At 57.6% G+C, this 16,119-nt stretch overlaps 1 protein-coding gene across 2 annotated transcripts; it reads left to right on the forward strand.

The window, feature by feature from the left end:
* The first annotated feature begins 1,229 nt into the window (after positions 1-1,229).
* On the forward strand, positions 1,230-7,502 carry LTO1 (LTO1 maturation factor of ABCE1). 2 transcript variants are annotated; one of them, XM_060158295.1, is made up of 5 exons: positions 1,230-1,365; positions 2,739-2,844; positions 3,931-4,001; positions 6,951-7,068; positions 7,347-7,502. In XM_060158295.1, exons 1-5 carry the CDS (start codon positions 1,316-1,318, stop codon positions 7,413-7,415), a joined length of 414 nt encoding a protein of 137 aa, XP_060014278.1. In that variant the 5' UTR covers positions 1,230-1,315; the 3' UTR covers positions 7,416-7,502. The 2 variants fall into 2 exon arrangements, with proteins under 2 accessions (XP_060014278.1, XP_060014279.1); XM_060158296.1 differs by lacking the exons at positions 6,951-7,068; positions 7,347-7,502 and adding exons at positions 4,219-4,279; positions 4,957-6,940.
* The last annotated feature ends 8,617 nt before the right edge of the window (positions 7,503-16,119 follow it).

The raw sequence follows: 16,119 nt of genomic DNA on the forward strand, positions 1-16,119 counted from the left end.
AACTCTATTACGAATTCTGAGAGTGTCTTAAATGCTTACTCGGGGATTTCTAGATGGACCATCACACCTACAAATAACAGTAGTTTGTTGGTTTTTTTTTTTTTTTTGATAGACTTTTTGCTCAATTTTATCGTGTTGGTTAGGCCTCCTAAATGTGTTCAATGGGCACGTGATAAAGGCACTCTCGTTTTACTCCCGATTTTAATGGGAATTCTTTTGGTATTTCATATCTATGTTCTATTGTGGCTGGTAGTTTGAAGTACCTTTCAAAAATCGTGTTCAGGAAGTATCTGTCATGGCAATGACACATGGGAGGACTAAAGCTAGAAGCTATTTTTTCAAGAGGCAGGGATGCCTCCAGCTGGAGTGAGGGCACAGGTGGCTCTTAATCATGAACCCTTCTGTGCCGATTCTTGACTCGCTACGTGAATTATGCATTACTCTGCTTTTGCTTTACAATCAAACAACTGCAAGAATAAAAACACAAAAACTTTTATTTCCAGTTTTCAAAAAACTATAGAGTTTCAATCAAGTTTCAACATGTATAATGCCTTTCCCAGCGAGTGTTAAGACGACCAGGCTGTTTCCCTGTCACCTGCTGCCGTTTCACTTTCCCTGGGGTCGGATCAGCCCTGCGTTTCTTGGACAAAGGCCTGCAGTCCCTGGATTACTGTTAACATGGATTTAATGGCATTGCAGGCGGGGTCTCAAGTCTGACGTCGTCCTGGAGGGTGGCCCCTGGCTTTGGGTCGGGGTCGGTGGGCGACCGGGCCACTCTCCTCTGGGTCGTGCCTCCACCCCGGGAATTGCCCTTCCTGTAACTTTTCCCCCCAAAACCCCACTGGCAGAGCCTCCGGAGGCGTTGGTTCTTTGGTAACTTTTCCATTTTTTTCCCCTGATTCCTTCCAAGCCGCTTTTGGCAGTTCGGTTGCATCTGCCTGGTTTCTTGACGGTGAGGTCACGGGTCACACCCCCCCCAACCCCCACCCCCGCAGCCAGGTGGATGCTCCAGGCGGGTAGCAGCTGACCCCTGGCGGGAGCCGCGGAGCGAGGCGAAGAGGCCTCGGGGCGGGGCCGCGTCCCGGCCCAGCCCCGCCCAGCGCCGCCGCCGCGCACGCGGCTTGGCCCCGCGCCGGCGCGTGCTGAGCCCTCCCGCGTGCCGTCCTTACCCGGCCTGCGCCGCGCGGCCGCCCCCGGAAGTGGACTTCGCCTCCTCAGAAGCGGTGCGTCTGTGCCCTAGGCTCGTGGGTCTGCGGCCGCAGCGCTTGGCACCGGAGCTCGAGGGGCGGGGGTTGGGGGCGGGCCGGCTGCCGCCATGGCCGGGAGTCAGGACATGTTCGACGCCGTCGTGATGGCGGATGATAGGTGGGTAGGGGGCTGGGCCGGGCCCCCACCCGAGCAGGTCTGCTCTCAGCCGCTGGGCTGCGGCGGCCGCCCGGGCCCTGGGGGAACGCGCTGTGGCTCAGAAGGCGGCTGGCGCGGGAGGGCCCGAGATGCTTCTGCTTCTCCTTTGCTCATCGGCCTCTCGGGCGAGCGCCACGTGCCCAGCTGTTCTCTAGGTCCGCCTCCCCCGTCCGGGGCTGCTTCACGCATCTGCTCGGTCTGGTGACTGTCTCCCTCCAGGGACGCTCCTTCCTCGGGTGGGACGGACCTTTGCCATCTGGGCGCTGCCCCTTTTTCTTGTTCCTCAGTGGTAGGACATACGGCAGCATTCACGGACATGCTCTTAAATGTGTCAGGCGTCCTCCTTTTCCCTCCTGAGCCCCCGGGGAGCGCCTGGGGCTGTGACAGGGGAGCTGTTGGTTGCTTTGTGGCTGTCTTCCAGTGCCCTGCCCACTTGAGACATCGGTAGATGTCAGTTAAGAAAGAGAGTGAACAGTAAACGGTCGCTGACGTTTATTTGGAGTTTGCTGTGAATTGGACGCTGAGCTCAGCGTTGTATCCAGTTATTTATTTTAGCTCTCCTTGTGAAGGGGATCCTATCCTTCACCCTGTCTTTCAGATGAGGAGGCAAGGTCACTCCCAGGGCCACACAGCCAGTAAGTGGGAGCTATCCCCTCGGCCTCACTGGGCGCTCCAGCACACCCCTTTCACTTCGGCGACCGCAAGTTATGCTGGTGCCAATTACACTGCTGGGCCTTCAGAGTCAGAGCCTTTATGCTACTGCAGGCGCCACGGTCACGGTACATTTTGTGATCATCTGATGGCGTTTCTCCTTGCTAGCCTCCTGAGATGTGATGGAAAGCCCGGTACACGTTGCAGAGTTTTTGGGGTTTTTTTGAAGCACTTGACCAAGCAGTCTAGCTTACAGACCCAGAACTGGGGCTCCATGACCTGGCTGCAGACGAGTTACCGGGGAGATTTTGCAAAGCGGATTCCTGGGCCTTCCTCCAGACTTACTGAATACGAGGGGTGAGGCCCCTGAATTGGTATCGTTGACAATTTCCTGTGTGTCTCTGATATTCTGCCAGGTTTGGGAATCACCGATTTAGCCCACCTTCCTCTTTGTAGAAGAGGTAAATTGGGCTTCCAGAATTACAGCGACTTGCCAGACGCAGAGGCCTGGGGAGCGGTGGAGCTGAGATTGGAACTGACGTTTTCTGACTTACAGTTTGCTCTTTTTCTACAGTACTCGGTCTTGTCTTGCTAGGTCTGGGTAATGTGGAAGAGGAAAGTTTTTGCAGGAAGAATGCTCTTTCTCCTGTTTATTTGCTCACGCTTCCTCTTCTCTGTTGCAGGTTTCACGGGGAAGGTTATCAGGAAGGCTACGAAGAAGGAAGTAGTTTGGGTATGATTGAAGGAAGACGGTATGGCACGTTACATGGAGCTAAAATCGGATCTGAGGTGAGTGGGACCCCCCACTTAGAAAGGAATCCTTTTCTCTTACCGTTGACAGTTTGCCTTGATCGGTGTGGTGGAGCTGCCACTTCAGGCCTCTGCACGTGGCAGTAGGCTAGACAGAACGTTGACGGAGAAGTCGTCTCAGAACAGAGCCCGCAGAGGGTGTTGCTGTGTGGAGATGATGGAGTCAGGTGGGCCGGAGAAAGAGAAGACAAGTCCCCCCTCACCTCAGTCGACGTCGAGTGTCATGGTGCTGCCCTGTGTCTTCAGGCAGCTGAATCCTCCCCCAGAGAGCGAGCACCCTGTGTCTTGCGAAGACATGCCATTTATATTTCTGTTGAAATTCCATAAAATCCCTGATTTCCCTTTTCTCCTGCCCTTCGACCTAGATTGGCCCTCACTTATGGGGATAACTGGCTCTAAACACTAACGTCTGAGGCCGTGAGGACTGTATTAGGTGTCTGTTGCTGCAGAACGAATCAGCACAAGACACGTGGGCTTAAGACAACCAGTGTTTATTATCTCACACGGATTCTGAGGGTCTGTGGTCCAGGAGCCGCTGAGCCGGCTGGTTCCGGCTCGGGGTCTCTGGATGCTGGAGTTACGAGTCAGCCAGCCTGCAGGCAGCTTGCTGGGGTCTCACACGATTCTGAGGGTCTGTGGTCCTCACCGCGTGGCCCTCTCCACAGGGCTGCTGGAGTGTCCTCGAGACACTGTGCGGGTGACCCACGTCGGCAGGGCAGAGGTGACATTGTCAGTGCCTAGATTCAGAGGTCACGTGCTGCCTCTTCCTGTGTGTTCTGCTCATCAAGGTCACCCTGATCCGGTCAGGGGACCGCACAGGGCAGGAATACCAAGGGGTGGAGAGGTGGGGTCCAGTAGGGCCACCTTGGAGGCTGGCTGCCCCGCTGGTGACTTGACCTCCAACTTCTGTAGCCTGGTGCCCAGTGGGTGCTTCCAGAGCAGCAAGAGAAGAAGCACCGCTGCCCCCTGGGCCCCCGCCCCCTTTCTGTTTTGAAAGCTTGATATTTAGATCAAGTAGAGCTGTTGGTTAGTCACTTCGCTCTTGAATGTTTCGTAAATTCACAGATCGGGTGCTACCAAGGTTTTGCTCTTGCCTGGAGATGTCTCCTGCACGGCTGCACCACTGAGAAAGACAGGTAAAGCTGAGCCTTCTTTCTTCTTCGGTGTCTGGACGGGAAGTTCCGGTTTCATAGCTCACTCTGACCCTGGGCGGTTAGTCTCCTCACCTGTAAAATGGAGAAATAACCAGGCCGAACCTGAAACGTTGTCATGAGGTTTACAGGAAATAGTAACTAGAAAGCGCCGGGCGCATTTCTGGTGTTGGGTGAACATCCCTTGTTATTACTTCCCAAGGGTCCTCGGATCCCCCTGCCTTTTCCCTGGAGACACATTTCATGTGTTTCACAGGTGTCGGGTACCTGGAAGCACTAAGTTACCATAAGCTGTTATTTGTAGTGTTTGTAGCCTTTTTTTTTTTTTTTTTTTTTTTAAATTTTTGGCTGCGTTGGGTCTTCGTTGCTGCACGCGGGCTTTCTCTAGTTGCGGCGAGCGGGGGCTCCTCTTCGTTGCAGTGCGCGGGCTTCTCATTGCGGTGGCCTCTCCCAGGCGCACAGGCTTCAGCAGTTGTGGCACACGGGCTCAGCAGTTGTGGCTCACAGGCTCCAGAGCGCAGGCTCAGCTGCTGCGGAACACGGGCTTAGCTGCTCCGCGGCATGTGGGATCTTCCCGGACCAGGGCTCGAACCCGTGTCCCCTGCATTGGCAGGCGGATTTTCACCCACTGCGCCACCTAGGAAGCCCGTCTGTAGCCTTTGGAGCGTGCTCTTGCTGGTTGCTGCTTCCTGAAGCCCCGGGACCCTGTCCCCACCCCCGGTCTTCATTCTTAAGCTGGAAACGCACCCTGATGTGAAAGGCCGTCCTGCCGCCCATGGGAGCCGACGCTGGGCTTCGGCGGCTGCTCTGCATCATCTCGCTGTCTGGTGGCTTTGCCCGGCCTGGGAGGGGTGCCAGGAGAGTGGGTAACAAGCAGGGAAGCTGGCATTCCCCCGGCCACGTGACCTGTCATCTTATTTGGAATATTTTGAATTTCTAGAACTTGGGCCACAGCCGTATGGAAATGTCAGAGCAGGGATGCTCAAGACAGTGTGGGTGACTGTGGGGTCGCCTGCCCTCTGACCTGTCCCGTCACTGAGCGCGTGGGAGTTGACCGGATTCGTCCATCAGCCGAGGGCCATCTTGGGGAGATTTTCCTCTGAAGATTCAGTGGGAGTGGGCGGGTAGCTGGCGGTCAGGTTGGGACAGTGGTTGGCAGCCCCAGGCGCCACTGGGCGGCTGTCGGAGCGGAGCGTGGCTCCCCACTCCCGGTCCACGAAGGCGGGGTGGAGCGCACGGACTTGGAATGCTCCAGCAGCCTCCCCTTCTCCCCGCCCCGGGATCTGCGGCTCACGGAGGGCCCTGCACTGGGTGGGAAGGGTCTCGCACCTGGGGGCTGCCCATCCGCACCCCAGGGCAGGGATTCCCTCCCCTCCTAAAGCCGTGCGCCCGGTCCGTCCATCAGAGGGCCCGGGGCCCGCCGCCCCACCATCCCCACCCGACTGGCAGAGCCTAAAACCCTTTATCTTAGAGCAATGGTTTTTGGATTTTCTAAGTCTACAGTTTTCCTAAAAATGGTAGAAGGCGGGCAGAGGATCTGCTGCTTTATGTTTCAAGTAAGGATGTTAAAAGAGAAACACCTGCCACGTGTGTTATCCTTCAGTGAGCTAAGGGAATGGTCACACCAGAGGAGCTGTGTGGAGAGCCGTATCTCAGCCTGAAGGATGGCGACCTTTCCATCAGGTGACCGTAGCTTTCTGACCCACCCTGAGACGCTCCTCTGCCCCTTCCGCAGTCGGGTGAAGGCTTTTTCCCTTACACCAGCCGTGAGCGGGTCACACCCTCCTGACACACACTGGCTTTGACCGTGCGACGGGCTGGGTGTGTCTGGAGTAGCTTCACTGACCCGGGAGGGCAGGAATGACCCGTCGCTGCTTGCAGAGCTGGGAGTGGGTGGTAGTCATTGTTTCGTGGCCGGTTCAGCCGTTTCCCGCGTGTTGGCATCTGCCTTGCAACTCCCTGGAAACCAAGTGCTTTGTTGCTTTACTTAACTCGCTCTGGCCTTTTGCAGTTCTATGTTTTCTCCAAGAGGTGGCCATCATAGTTCTTCTAAACTGGTTTAAAAGGCGCAGATGTGAGCAGGCCCTGGTCACTCTGACTGGCTGTTGCTTCATCCTAAGGATGAGTCCTTCAGGATTCCCAGGGATCAGATATCTGGCGTGCTTCTGACACCCTGGGGATCAGATGTGGTGAGGGGAAGGTGGCTCGGCAGGGTCGCTTACCTGTGACCCAGAGGGCACCCACCCGCCCAGATGAAGCGAGGAGACTGACGTTTATCGAGCCCCTACTCTGTAGCACGTTCTGGGCTTTATCCTCCTGAGAGCCTGGGAGGTGGCCGTTAAGGCCCCATTTTACAGATGAGGACGCTGAGGCTCAGAGGTGTGAAACACCTGAGTGCCTCGGGGCGGTTGCGCTCCAGGCCGCCCACCAGCTGAGCTCCTCGTCTTCCTGGGAAAGGGAGCCGAACTCAAACACTAGCCACTGGTTTCTGCCCTATGGATGGAGGGGCCTTGCCGGTTTACCTGCTGTTAAACTCCCAGAGGCCGTGAGCGTGAAGATTGCAGATCCTGGAAAATGCCCAAGTCCAGAGCAGGCAAGGCTGTGCCCGGCACTCTTTCCCGTCTGCCTCTGTCCGCTCTGGGGTCAGACCTGGGGACCGGGGGTCGGCGTGCTTGTCGGTGTTGCCTTGGCCGCTGGGTCCGGATGGAGCCGTCCCTGTGAGGTCAGTTCGCTCTTGACGTCCAGATGCGGGTGCGGGCGGGCTCACGTTGCCAGGTGAGTAAAGGTTGTTTCGTGTGATGACAAAGTTAGTCACCAGCCCTGAGGCCAGGCACGCTCAGCCCCAGCACTTTAAAGCCGTCGAGCGGCATCTGTTACGTAAGCTGAGCCTGTTGTGTGCAGAGGACCAAAAGTCTTTATTTCTGTGTTTTACAGCAAAAAGATGAAGGTCTTAGAATCGCTGCTTGGAATGATTCAGAAATTCCCTTATGATGACCCTACTTACGATAAACTTCATGAAGACCTAGACAGAATTAGAGGGAAATTTAAGCAGGTTTGTGTCCTGTGTGTTTCTTTTTGATCGGGGTGCCTTTCTCAGATGTAGCTGGGGCAGCCCTGGGGGCTCATTTCGCTGGTTTAGGGGCCACCGGTAACATACAAATGGTCAGTAAAGCAAATCCTTGTGTGTGTCGATGCAAGGAAACCGAGGACCATGTAGGGAACAGGTGTGGGAACTTCTTGAAGGGAGGTGACCTAGACAAGTAGAGCTCCAGCTAGAGAGACTTCTGCTCTAATTTAAAAAAACATTTTTTTTCTTTTGTGTTTTTTCAGCTTTGTTCATTACTAAACGTCCAGCCCGACTTTAAAATTAGTGCAGAAGGTTCCGGACTTTCATTTTGAGGATGACAGACGCACAAAGACGAAACATCAGGGAACAGATGTTCGTATGTTAAGTGTTTAAAAATGTGATTAAAGGCAAAACAATGATGGGGGATTCATTGTTTTGCAGGGAGGGTTCCAGTTTGGCCGCTGAAAGGGCTTTCTTCCCCCGAGGTCTGCCGGGTGGCCTCCGTTCCCCCCACGGGGCCCCTCCACATAGGCCCGTCCTTTGTTGGGCCCTGTCTGCTCTGCAGCGTGAACGCGGCCCTGGCAGAGCCCTAACCGGGCTGCTCTTCTCTGGTCCAGCCAGGGTCCAGGCCCCTGGCTCACGGGTTCTCGTCACCTGGCAGGCCTGGCTGGATCTAGACTCGGGTTGGCTCTGGATAGGATAAACCTCCCCTTTACTCCCCGGGCTTTGGTCAGCGCTCAGAGGGACAGTTTTTTAAAAAATGAGAGCCACAGGGTTGACATGAAGCAGGCTAATGGCAAGGAGCGATGGGTTCTGTGACATTTATTGACCCTTGAGATGTGCCAATGCTGTGGCCTGCTTCTCATGTTTTATTTAGTCCCTTCAGGAGCCCACGAGGGGGGCGTTATTCCCATTTTATAGACTAGGAAACAGGCCCAAGAGACTGCCTGGTCCAAGGGCAGTGGGCGGCAGAGCTGGGACTTCAGCCCTGTCTCCTGGTGCCCACTCTGGAATGCACAGTCGCACCCGCAGTCTCGGGGGTCCCTGCCCGCAGGTCCCCGCTGTGCCCCGTGGAGCCCTGGGGCTTCTCATGTGGCCATGGACGTGGGCGTCTGGCTGAGAGGAGCAGAGGCCAGCCCTGTCCCCAGGAAGCTGGGACGTGCTCTTCCTGTGTCCCTGGGTGGGTGGGGCTCTGCAGCCTCAAAAATGGTCAAGGGGAGGAGCCTTTAAGGCCACCGTTCTGTGTGCAGAAACTTTGGAGCCTTACTGCAGCCTTCCTTCTAGTGTGAGTTCTTCTGTCTTCTGCCCGGACTTAAAAGGCACCATCTGTACGCGGTGCACGGCCTCAGGTGCATCTCGGTCACAGACACCAGCAGCGCGTATCTCGGGCTGGTGGGATGGAGGGGCTTTTGTTGTCGTTTTTCTGGGTGGATTTTTTTTTTTTTTGTGGTACGCGGGCCTCTCACTGCTGTGGCCTCTCCCGTCGCGGAGCACAGGCTCTGGACACACAGGCTCAGTGGCCATGGCTCATGGGCCCAGCCGCTCCGCGGCATGTGGGATCTTCCCGGACCGGGGCACGAACCCGTGTCCCCTGCATCGGCAGGCGGACTCTCAACCACGGCGCCACCAGGGAAGCCCTGGGACCATTTTTGATGCGACATCTAGCGAATTCATTCCTTTCTCCGTGATACCTGGGGTTGAGGTACCAGGGTCGCACCGAACAGCCTTCTGTTGTGTTTGTGTCTGCATGTTTCATCAACACGCATGGAGGCAGCCACCACGACAGGACGGCGCCCCGTGATGTTCAGGAAAGGGTCGGGTCCTGCTGCCCCTGGCCAGCCACTGCGTGCGTTTATCACTGACCTCTGCTGCCCCAAACCTCACTCCCCCCGACCCCTTCCGTCTCTCTCCGCTCAGCCTCTCCCATGCCAGGTGTCAGCCAGAGCAGCCGGCAGCCACTTCCTTTCCCCCGTCCCGCGGGGCCGAGCTGCCTCATCCGTCACCTTCAGGGGCCCTGGACACCGGACTTGACCTGTGCCAGCCTGGCCCCTTCTTGGAGGATGAGACCCAGTTTCCAGGACCCCTTGGTCACCCAAGACAGGTGTCCTGGGTTACAGTACAGACAGAGCCCCTGTTCACGTCCCAACCACTCTGTTCCTGTGATGCCACCTCCAGCGATGGGGTCCGGGGAGCTTGCTCTTCTGGCTGATGAGACGGTGGAGGACACCCGAGGGCTTCTGGGAAAGGTCACATCACTCTTGAGAGAGATGGTATCTCTTTTGGAAGTTGTTCTGTGGGGATGCGACACCTGGAATTATGACAGGCAGCTTGCAAGCAGCTACGGATGAAGCCAGACCTGGGCATGGCAGAGCCCAGCCAGAGAGGACCCAGCCCGAGGACACTGCTGAGCAGCTGTGCTGACTGACCCCCGAGAGGCGCTCTGCTTGCCAGCCTCGGTTATAGGAGCTGATGAATGCCCTAGTTCAAGGCCACTTCGGTAGGGCTTCCATTGTTTGCAGGCAAAGGTATCCTGCTTGCCCTCTCCCCCAGCCCATCCCATCCCTTCCTGTCCACCTACACCTGGTCCTGTTGGATATTAACCCTTGTTGGATCTCCCCCTTTCCGGGGCTCGTAGATTTCCCACCGCTCTGGCCTGTCGGAAACTCCCAGCATACTTTGTGCCACATCATCAGTCAGCCGGGGCTGCCGTAGCGAATGCCGCGCGGTGGGTGCCTTAAACAACAGGCATTCACTGTCTCCCAGTCCTGGAGGCTGGAATCTGAGATCCCGGTGTGGGCAGGGCCGGTTCCTCCTGAGGCCTCTCCTTGGTGTGTAGACGGCTATCTTCTCCCTGTGTCCTCACACAGTCGTCCCTGTGTGTGTTGGTGTTGCTTTAAGGACTCCAGCCCTGTTGGATTGGGGCCCACCTTGATGACCTCCTTAAAGGCCCCATCTCCAAATATAGTCACATTCTAGGTTCTGAGGGGCAAGACTCCAACATGAATTTTTGTGGGGACATAATTCAGCCATAGGGTGAATACAGGGTGGCCTGTAATAGCCACCCTGTCTGGCTGCCTGGACAGACTTAACTTGGGAGAGAAGAAGACCATTTCACTTAAAAGTTGAAGTTACTTTGGGACTTCCCTCGTGGCGCAGTGGTTAAGAATCTGCCTGCCAATGCAGGGGACACGGGTTCCAGCCCTGGTCCGGGAAGATCCCACATGCCGTGGAGCAATGAAGCCGTGTGCCACAACTACTGAGCCCACGCACCTAGAGCCTGCGAGCCACAACTGCTGAAGCCCATGCACCTAGAGCCCGTGCTCCACAACAAGAGAAGCCACCGCAAAGAGAAGTCTGTACACCGCAACGAAGACCCAACGCAGCCAAAAATAAATAGGTAAATAAATAAATTTTATTTAAAAAAAAAGTTGAAGTTACTTCATTTTATTTTTTAGAACATCAGTAATTGGGAGTAAGCAGGCTAATCAGTCCACCTGAACTTACCACGTTGGATCTATACTCTCAGAGGCACCGCGGTGGGTGGTGGGAAACAGCCACCCACAGGCCAGAGCCCAGTCCCGGACACTTGCTTTACTTCACGTTCAGCTTGTTGTTTTTCTCTACCCAGTGGTGAGAAAAGAATGAAGTGATTTGGAGGGAGGGATAAGAAGTCTTATTTACCGAGTGGCTGCTCGTGGCCGCCTTGACCTTCCTTGGGTCACTGAAGTGTCCACAAAGCCCATGAGGTGGGGTCGCTGCCTGCCCCCCTCACCCCGGCAGATGGGGGCCTGGGGCTCCCAGCCGAGCTGAGTGATGTACCAGCGGTCGCAGTAAGTGGCTGACCTCAGGCCTGAGCACGGCGGGGGTCAGGGGCTTTGCTTAAGTTATTCTTAGCCAGACGGAGTCTCACTTTCCTGATGATTCACAGCCTGTCTGTGTGACCGGTCCTGCACCTAGCTGACCACGGCAGAGACGGTCGGCATTATGGGAAGGGACCCGTGCTGGCCGCAGCAGGGGATGCGTGGACCGCGTGGGCCATCGGCTGCCCTCGACCCTCTGAGCACGGCTCACTGGGGGATGGGTGGGGAGCCTGGAGGCGGGGGGGGGCGTTCAGCTCTGCCTGGGGGATAAGGGAGTGGGAAGGTGGGCAGGAAGCCTTCTTGGAGGAGGTGACCTTGGCATGACTCGCTTTGTGAGCTCTCATTTGAGCTCAGCACCGTGGAGAACGTCTCTTCCACCCTACCTGAAAACACCACGTAATTTGGAGAGATCAAAACCTATAAGTAACTGGTGAGGTCGTCCCAACTCCACAGTTACTCCATTCCTTGGTGAGTGAAGTGAGGAACCGGTCTGCGGCCCAGGAAACGTGTCCCCAAGCGAGTATGATCCCGCAGAGAAAAGCGGGCACTGCGTTCAGTTCTCACAGGACACGAGAGCCGTGCAGGTGCTGGGCCAGGCCCCCAGAGGGACGGGCCTATCCAAGCCACCAGGACTTAGGGGCTCACTTCAGTGTCCCAAGAAGGACAGTCGCTCCTTGCCTGTGAACTTCTCCATAGCTCTGATGGCTGATTAAACTCACCTGACATGGAGGCCCTGGCTGGTGTGTCCCTTGGGGGCCCCTGTGGAGACAGCGCTTCGGCCGCATCTCCCTGGTGCCCTTTACCAGATCAGCTGGGCCTTGGGTCCCTAGGGTTGGAGCGATACCTGAATATGATCCTGTTTCTGCCCACTCAGGAGTGTGATGGGCCAGGGGACCCCATGCCCCAAGTAAACGGCCATGGAACTGAAGACTTAGTGGCGGGCTGTCTCCATCCTTTCAGCAAGGATTTATTGAACTTCCATTATTTTTGGTGGGCATGCGCCCCTGAAATCCCAGGGTGCTCCACAAGCAGGTTCCCTAGCTCTGAGAGCTCAGACACATCTGTTGAGTAGAACCATATCCCCTAAAAGATGTGATGAAGTCCCAGCCCCTGGTACCTGGGAATGTGACCTTTGGAAATAGGGTTTTTGCAGCTGACTCGTGTACGTTATGGTGGGTTGTACTAGAGCAGGGGGCCCTACATCTCCCGTGACCGTGTCCTTGAAGAGGAGAATGCCATGTAAAGGGAGACATGGAGGAGAGACAGCCGTGCGAGAGCAGAGGCTGAGAACGGAGTGAGGCGTCTGTAAGCCCAGGGACGCCGGGCGTTTCCAGCAGCCACGAGACCTGGGGCAGGGAGCACGGCCCCGGCCTCCAGGACGGTGAGAGAATAAACTCCTGTTGATGTGGCCACCCACTCTGTGATGGCTTGTTACAGCAGACCCAGGACACTGATAAGGAGGTCTGGGCTGCCGTTTGGCCGTCTGCTGAGTGAAGAGGCAGGACGCGGTGATGTCCAGACCCTTCTTCCTGGCCTGACGTGTGGCGAGCTTCCTTCTTAAGGCATTTGCCTCAGCTCCCTACTCAGCTGCTCTGAGGGGCAGGTGGTACCTACACCCCAGAAAGATGCTGTTATCTCAAGGCACGGGAGCCCCCTGGGCCCCTCCCCCGAGAGGCTGCTGCCTTTGGGGGGCCCCGCTGGCTCTGTACAGGGGCCGAGACAGGGTCTGCCAGTGAAGGCTGGCTCGAAGCTCTCCCCTGGTCTCAGCCCCTGCTGTTTATATCAATAATACATGTTACATCTAGAAAAGGTAGAAAACACACATACAGTGTGATAGTTAAGAAGCCTTGAAAATGCTAGGAAACTCATCAAATGGACTCAAACAGTAAGGGGCAGTGATGGGCAGCTCCAGCAGCTCGTCTGGAGACCTGGCCCCACTCTTGCTCTCCCGCACGACCGGCTTCACGCTCGGGATCCATCCTGGGGCCGCAGCACCACGGACGCTCCTATCAGGGCAGAAGGGCTGTGCCCGCCCCCAGGAGGCCTAAGGAACAGAGTGGAGTGCTCTCTTCTCCAGAAGCTCCAGACAATGTCTCCCTGAGTCTCGCTGGCTGTTAGATTTCACATCCGCCCTTGAACCTGCCACTGGTCCGGGGGGGGCAGATGTGCTGTTGGCTTTGAGCCCATTGGCGCCTGCCCCGGAGCTGGGGATGGGGTCGGTCCCACCTGAGCCACAGAGCTGAGAACGGTGGTTCCCACCGAGTGAAATCCGGGTGCTGTCAACGCAAGGTGGGGGGCTCAGTGTGGGCACAAAGACCAAGAACTGCTAGAGGAGGGAAATAAGGATGGCCTCGACCACCCCCCGGGGACCAGCGGGGCCTCCTTGCACACCTGGACGATGCATGGGATGGTGGTGGTCACGCTGACAGTGTGGTGACGTTTACTGAGGGATGCCTGTGCACCAGGCATTGTGCTCAATGCTTCATGGATGTCGAGCCATTTGTCCTCGCGTCACCCCAGGAGGCGGTCACCGAACAGACTGAGCCCCGCTTCCGTGCTGGGTGTGTCACAGATGCTAGGGTGCCCTCTCGGAGCCGCCCTTCTTACAGACGTGACTGTCTCCATTTTATGCGTGAGAAAGTTGAGGCCCAGAAGGCGAAGCCGCACAGCCTGAAAGTTGCAGAGCTGAGATCCAGCTCCTGGGTCTTTTCCTCTAAAATGTGCTCACATGTGAGAGTGTTTTTCAAACAACGACTGGCCACGTCAGACGACACTGCCAGCACGCCTGGCCGCCCTTCTCCAGGCCGGCTGACCGAGACACTGCCCTGGCCGCAGGGGCCGCTGACTTCAAGTCTTGGACGTGGGTGGACCTGACCTCGACCCCTGGGCCTCCTGGCAAAGCAGGGCCGCCCCGAGTGCACGCACTGACCGTCGGGTGAAAAATACTCAAATGAAGACTTCGTGCGTTTTCTTCGAGCCCATTTTTGAAGACCTCGTTCTCGGCAAGGCAGCCAAGCTGACTGCCGGGGGCCCAGGCCCCAGAGACACAAACTCAGCCACTGGCCTGGCTCGGTCAGCTCCCCGCCATGTGATCCTGGCTCAGTTACTTCACCTCTCTGGGCCCCGGTTTACTCGTCCCCAGCAGGAGTCGGCTCACTCCCACCCTCAGCCCAGATCCTGCCTGGCTGTGCTCGTTGCCGTACTGTCCTCCGTGGCTGCCTGCTCCGTGCAGTGGAGTAGAGGAGCTGGATGGAGACCATGGCCAGCAAAGCCCCAAACACTCCCTATCTGGCCCTTTGTGGAGAAGCCTGCCCACCCTTGACCTGGAAGATGGGAATACTTGTACCTGCGAGAGGAACGTGGGCTCCACAGGGCCCCCTCGCCAGTGTGTCCCCTGCCTGTCACCAACCCCTGGGGGCTGTTTCAAGATTTAGGGAGAGGACTTCCCTGGCTGTCCAGTGGTTAAGACTCTGCACTCCCAATGCAGGGGGCACGGGTTCGATCCCTGGTCAGGGAACTAAGATTCCGTATGCCCTGCGGCACGGCCGTAAAAACAAAACAAAACAAAACAACAACAACAAAAAGATGTAGGGAGAAATGGTGTGTTTGGCCCTTAACACAGTGCCCAGCCCCCAGTACGTGCTGAGTGACCTTAAGCTACTGTCCTCCTGCGATGGGACCAGGGGAGGAACACTGCCCGGCGTGCTCAGCGGGCTTGGGGTCCAGAATGTGGGTAGACCCTCTAGCTAGACGGGTCTGCTCTAGAGGGACCGCCCTGGGGAGGCTGTCTCGCTGCTAGTTGAAACTTGAAAGGATTAACAGACGCTGCCGCCTCTGATAGGCTCTGGGCCGATGGCAGCCCTTGAGCCAAGAGCTTCCCCATCCTCCTGTGCGCCCTGTGAGTGGCGGTGACAATGCCCCCGGATGCGGGCCTCCGGCCCTCGTCCCTGGTGCTGCCCGCCCACCAGCCGTGGCTATTGTCTGCTGGGCCGAGGTGTGGCTCAGGGCAGGGGCCGGCGGGCAGGGGGACTGTGGGAACGGATTAGAGGCCAGGGGCTTGCGTCCCCTCTGCATAAACTCCTGATCAAAGACATTCCTGGGCTGACAGAACCCTGTGCACGGCAGAGGCCAGCCCAGCGTGCGGGACACACGCCTCATGCAGCCGCCCCCCGGAGTTGGGATTGGCCTCGTGGTGGGACAGCCGAGCCCTGCTGCTGCCGGGCTTCCAGGAGGGACGGGCTCAGAGGGAAGGTGGGGAGCCTGGCGCCCAGGGTCCCAGCAGTACCCACCTCTGCAAACACGCCTGCCCTGGGGCCCCTCGAATCTGGGGCCCTGGCAGGGAACTGACTCGCCTTAGTGCCCAGGCTGTGTCCCGGGGCTTATCGGGCCTCGTCAGGGCGATGAGGTGCTCCCGGCCCCTGGGGAGCCCCCCGGCCCCCGAGTCCCCACCGCACCCGGGTCCGGCAGGGCCCAGCCCTCGGCAGCTCACAAAGCCCGCGGCCCGCACGTGGCCCTACTGCTCAGCACCGCTGCGTGCAGGCAGGGTGCAGGGCGTGGGCAGAGAAGGACCAGCCGGACAGCTGTCCCCAAGGGCTCACAGCCCAGAGGGGAAACACCACGTGTAATGGCTCCTGGACCACCAGAGCCACCTGGCTGGGGCAGGGTGGAGAACACCGCAGAGAGTCTTACGTGAGCCTGGGGGAGAGCAGGGGGTGGGCACTCCAGCACAAAACTGGAGGCCGGAAGTAGACTGGTGTGTCCTGCAGTCCCCTGGGCAGAAACTTCGGGGAATGAGGAGTCTGAGGCTGGGGGAGACGGGGGGTGAGGCTGGAGAGATGGGCCAGGTCCCAGGACCCCGGATGGAGCCGGAAGGAGCTAGAAGCCCCAGGGGGTTCTGGCAGAGGGTGGTGGGCCCGCCTGGGGCAGGGAGACTGGCTGGGAGGCAGGGAGGCCCCAGGTGAGTGGCCGTGGGCCCGAGTGAGAGCAGGCGTTCGGGCTTCCGGGAGAGGCAGTGGAGTGGACACCGGAAAGCTTTGTCTCCAAAGGCCAGTTTTTGTTTTCCTGATACGCACAGGGCAGCCAGACCCCATGGGGGGGGGTCCCCATGAGGGGATGCCCGAGCTGACGTGGGCGGTTGGAGAGGTCTGGGCCCGTGGCATAACTGAGAGAAGCCTGC

The sequence above is a fragment of the Lagenorhynchus albirostris genome, chromosome 9, assembly GCF_949774975.1.
Source record: "Lagenorhynchus albirostris chromosome 9, mLagAlb1.1, whole genome shotgun sequence".
NCBI classification, from domain to species: domain Eukaryota; kingdom Metazoa; phylum Chordata; class Mammalia; order Artiodactyla; family Delphinidae; genus Lagenorhynchus; species Lagenorhynchus albirostris.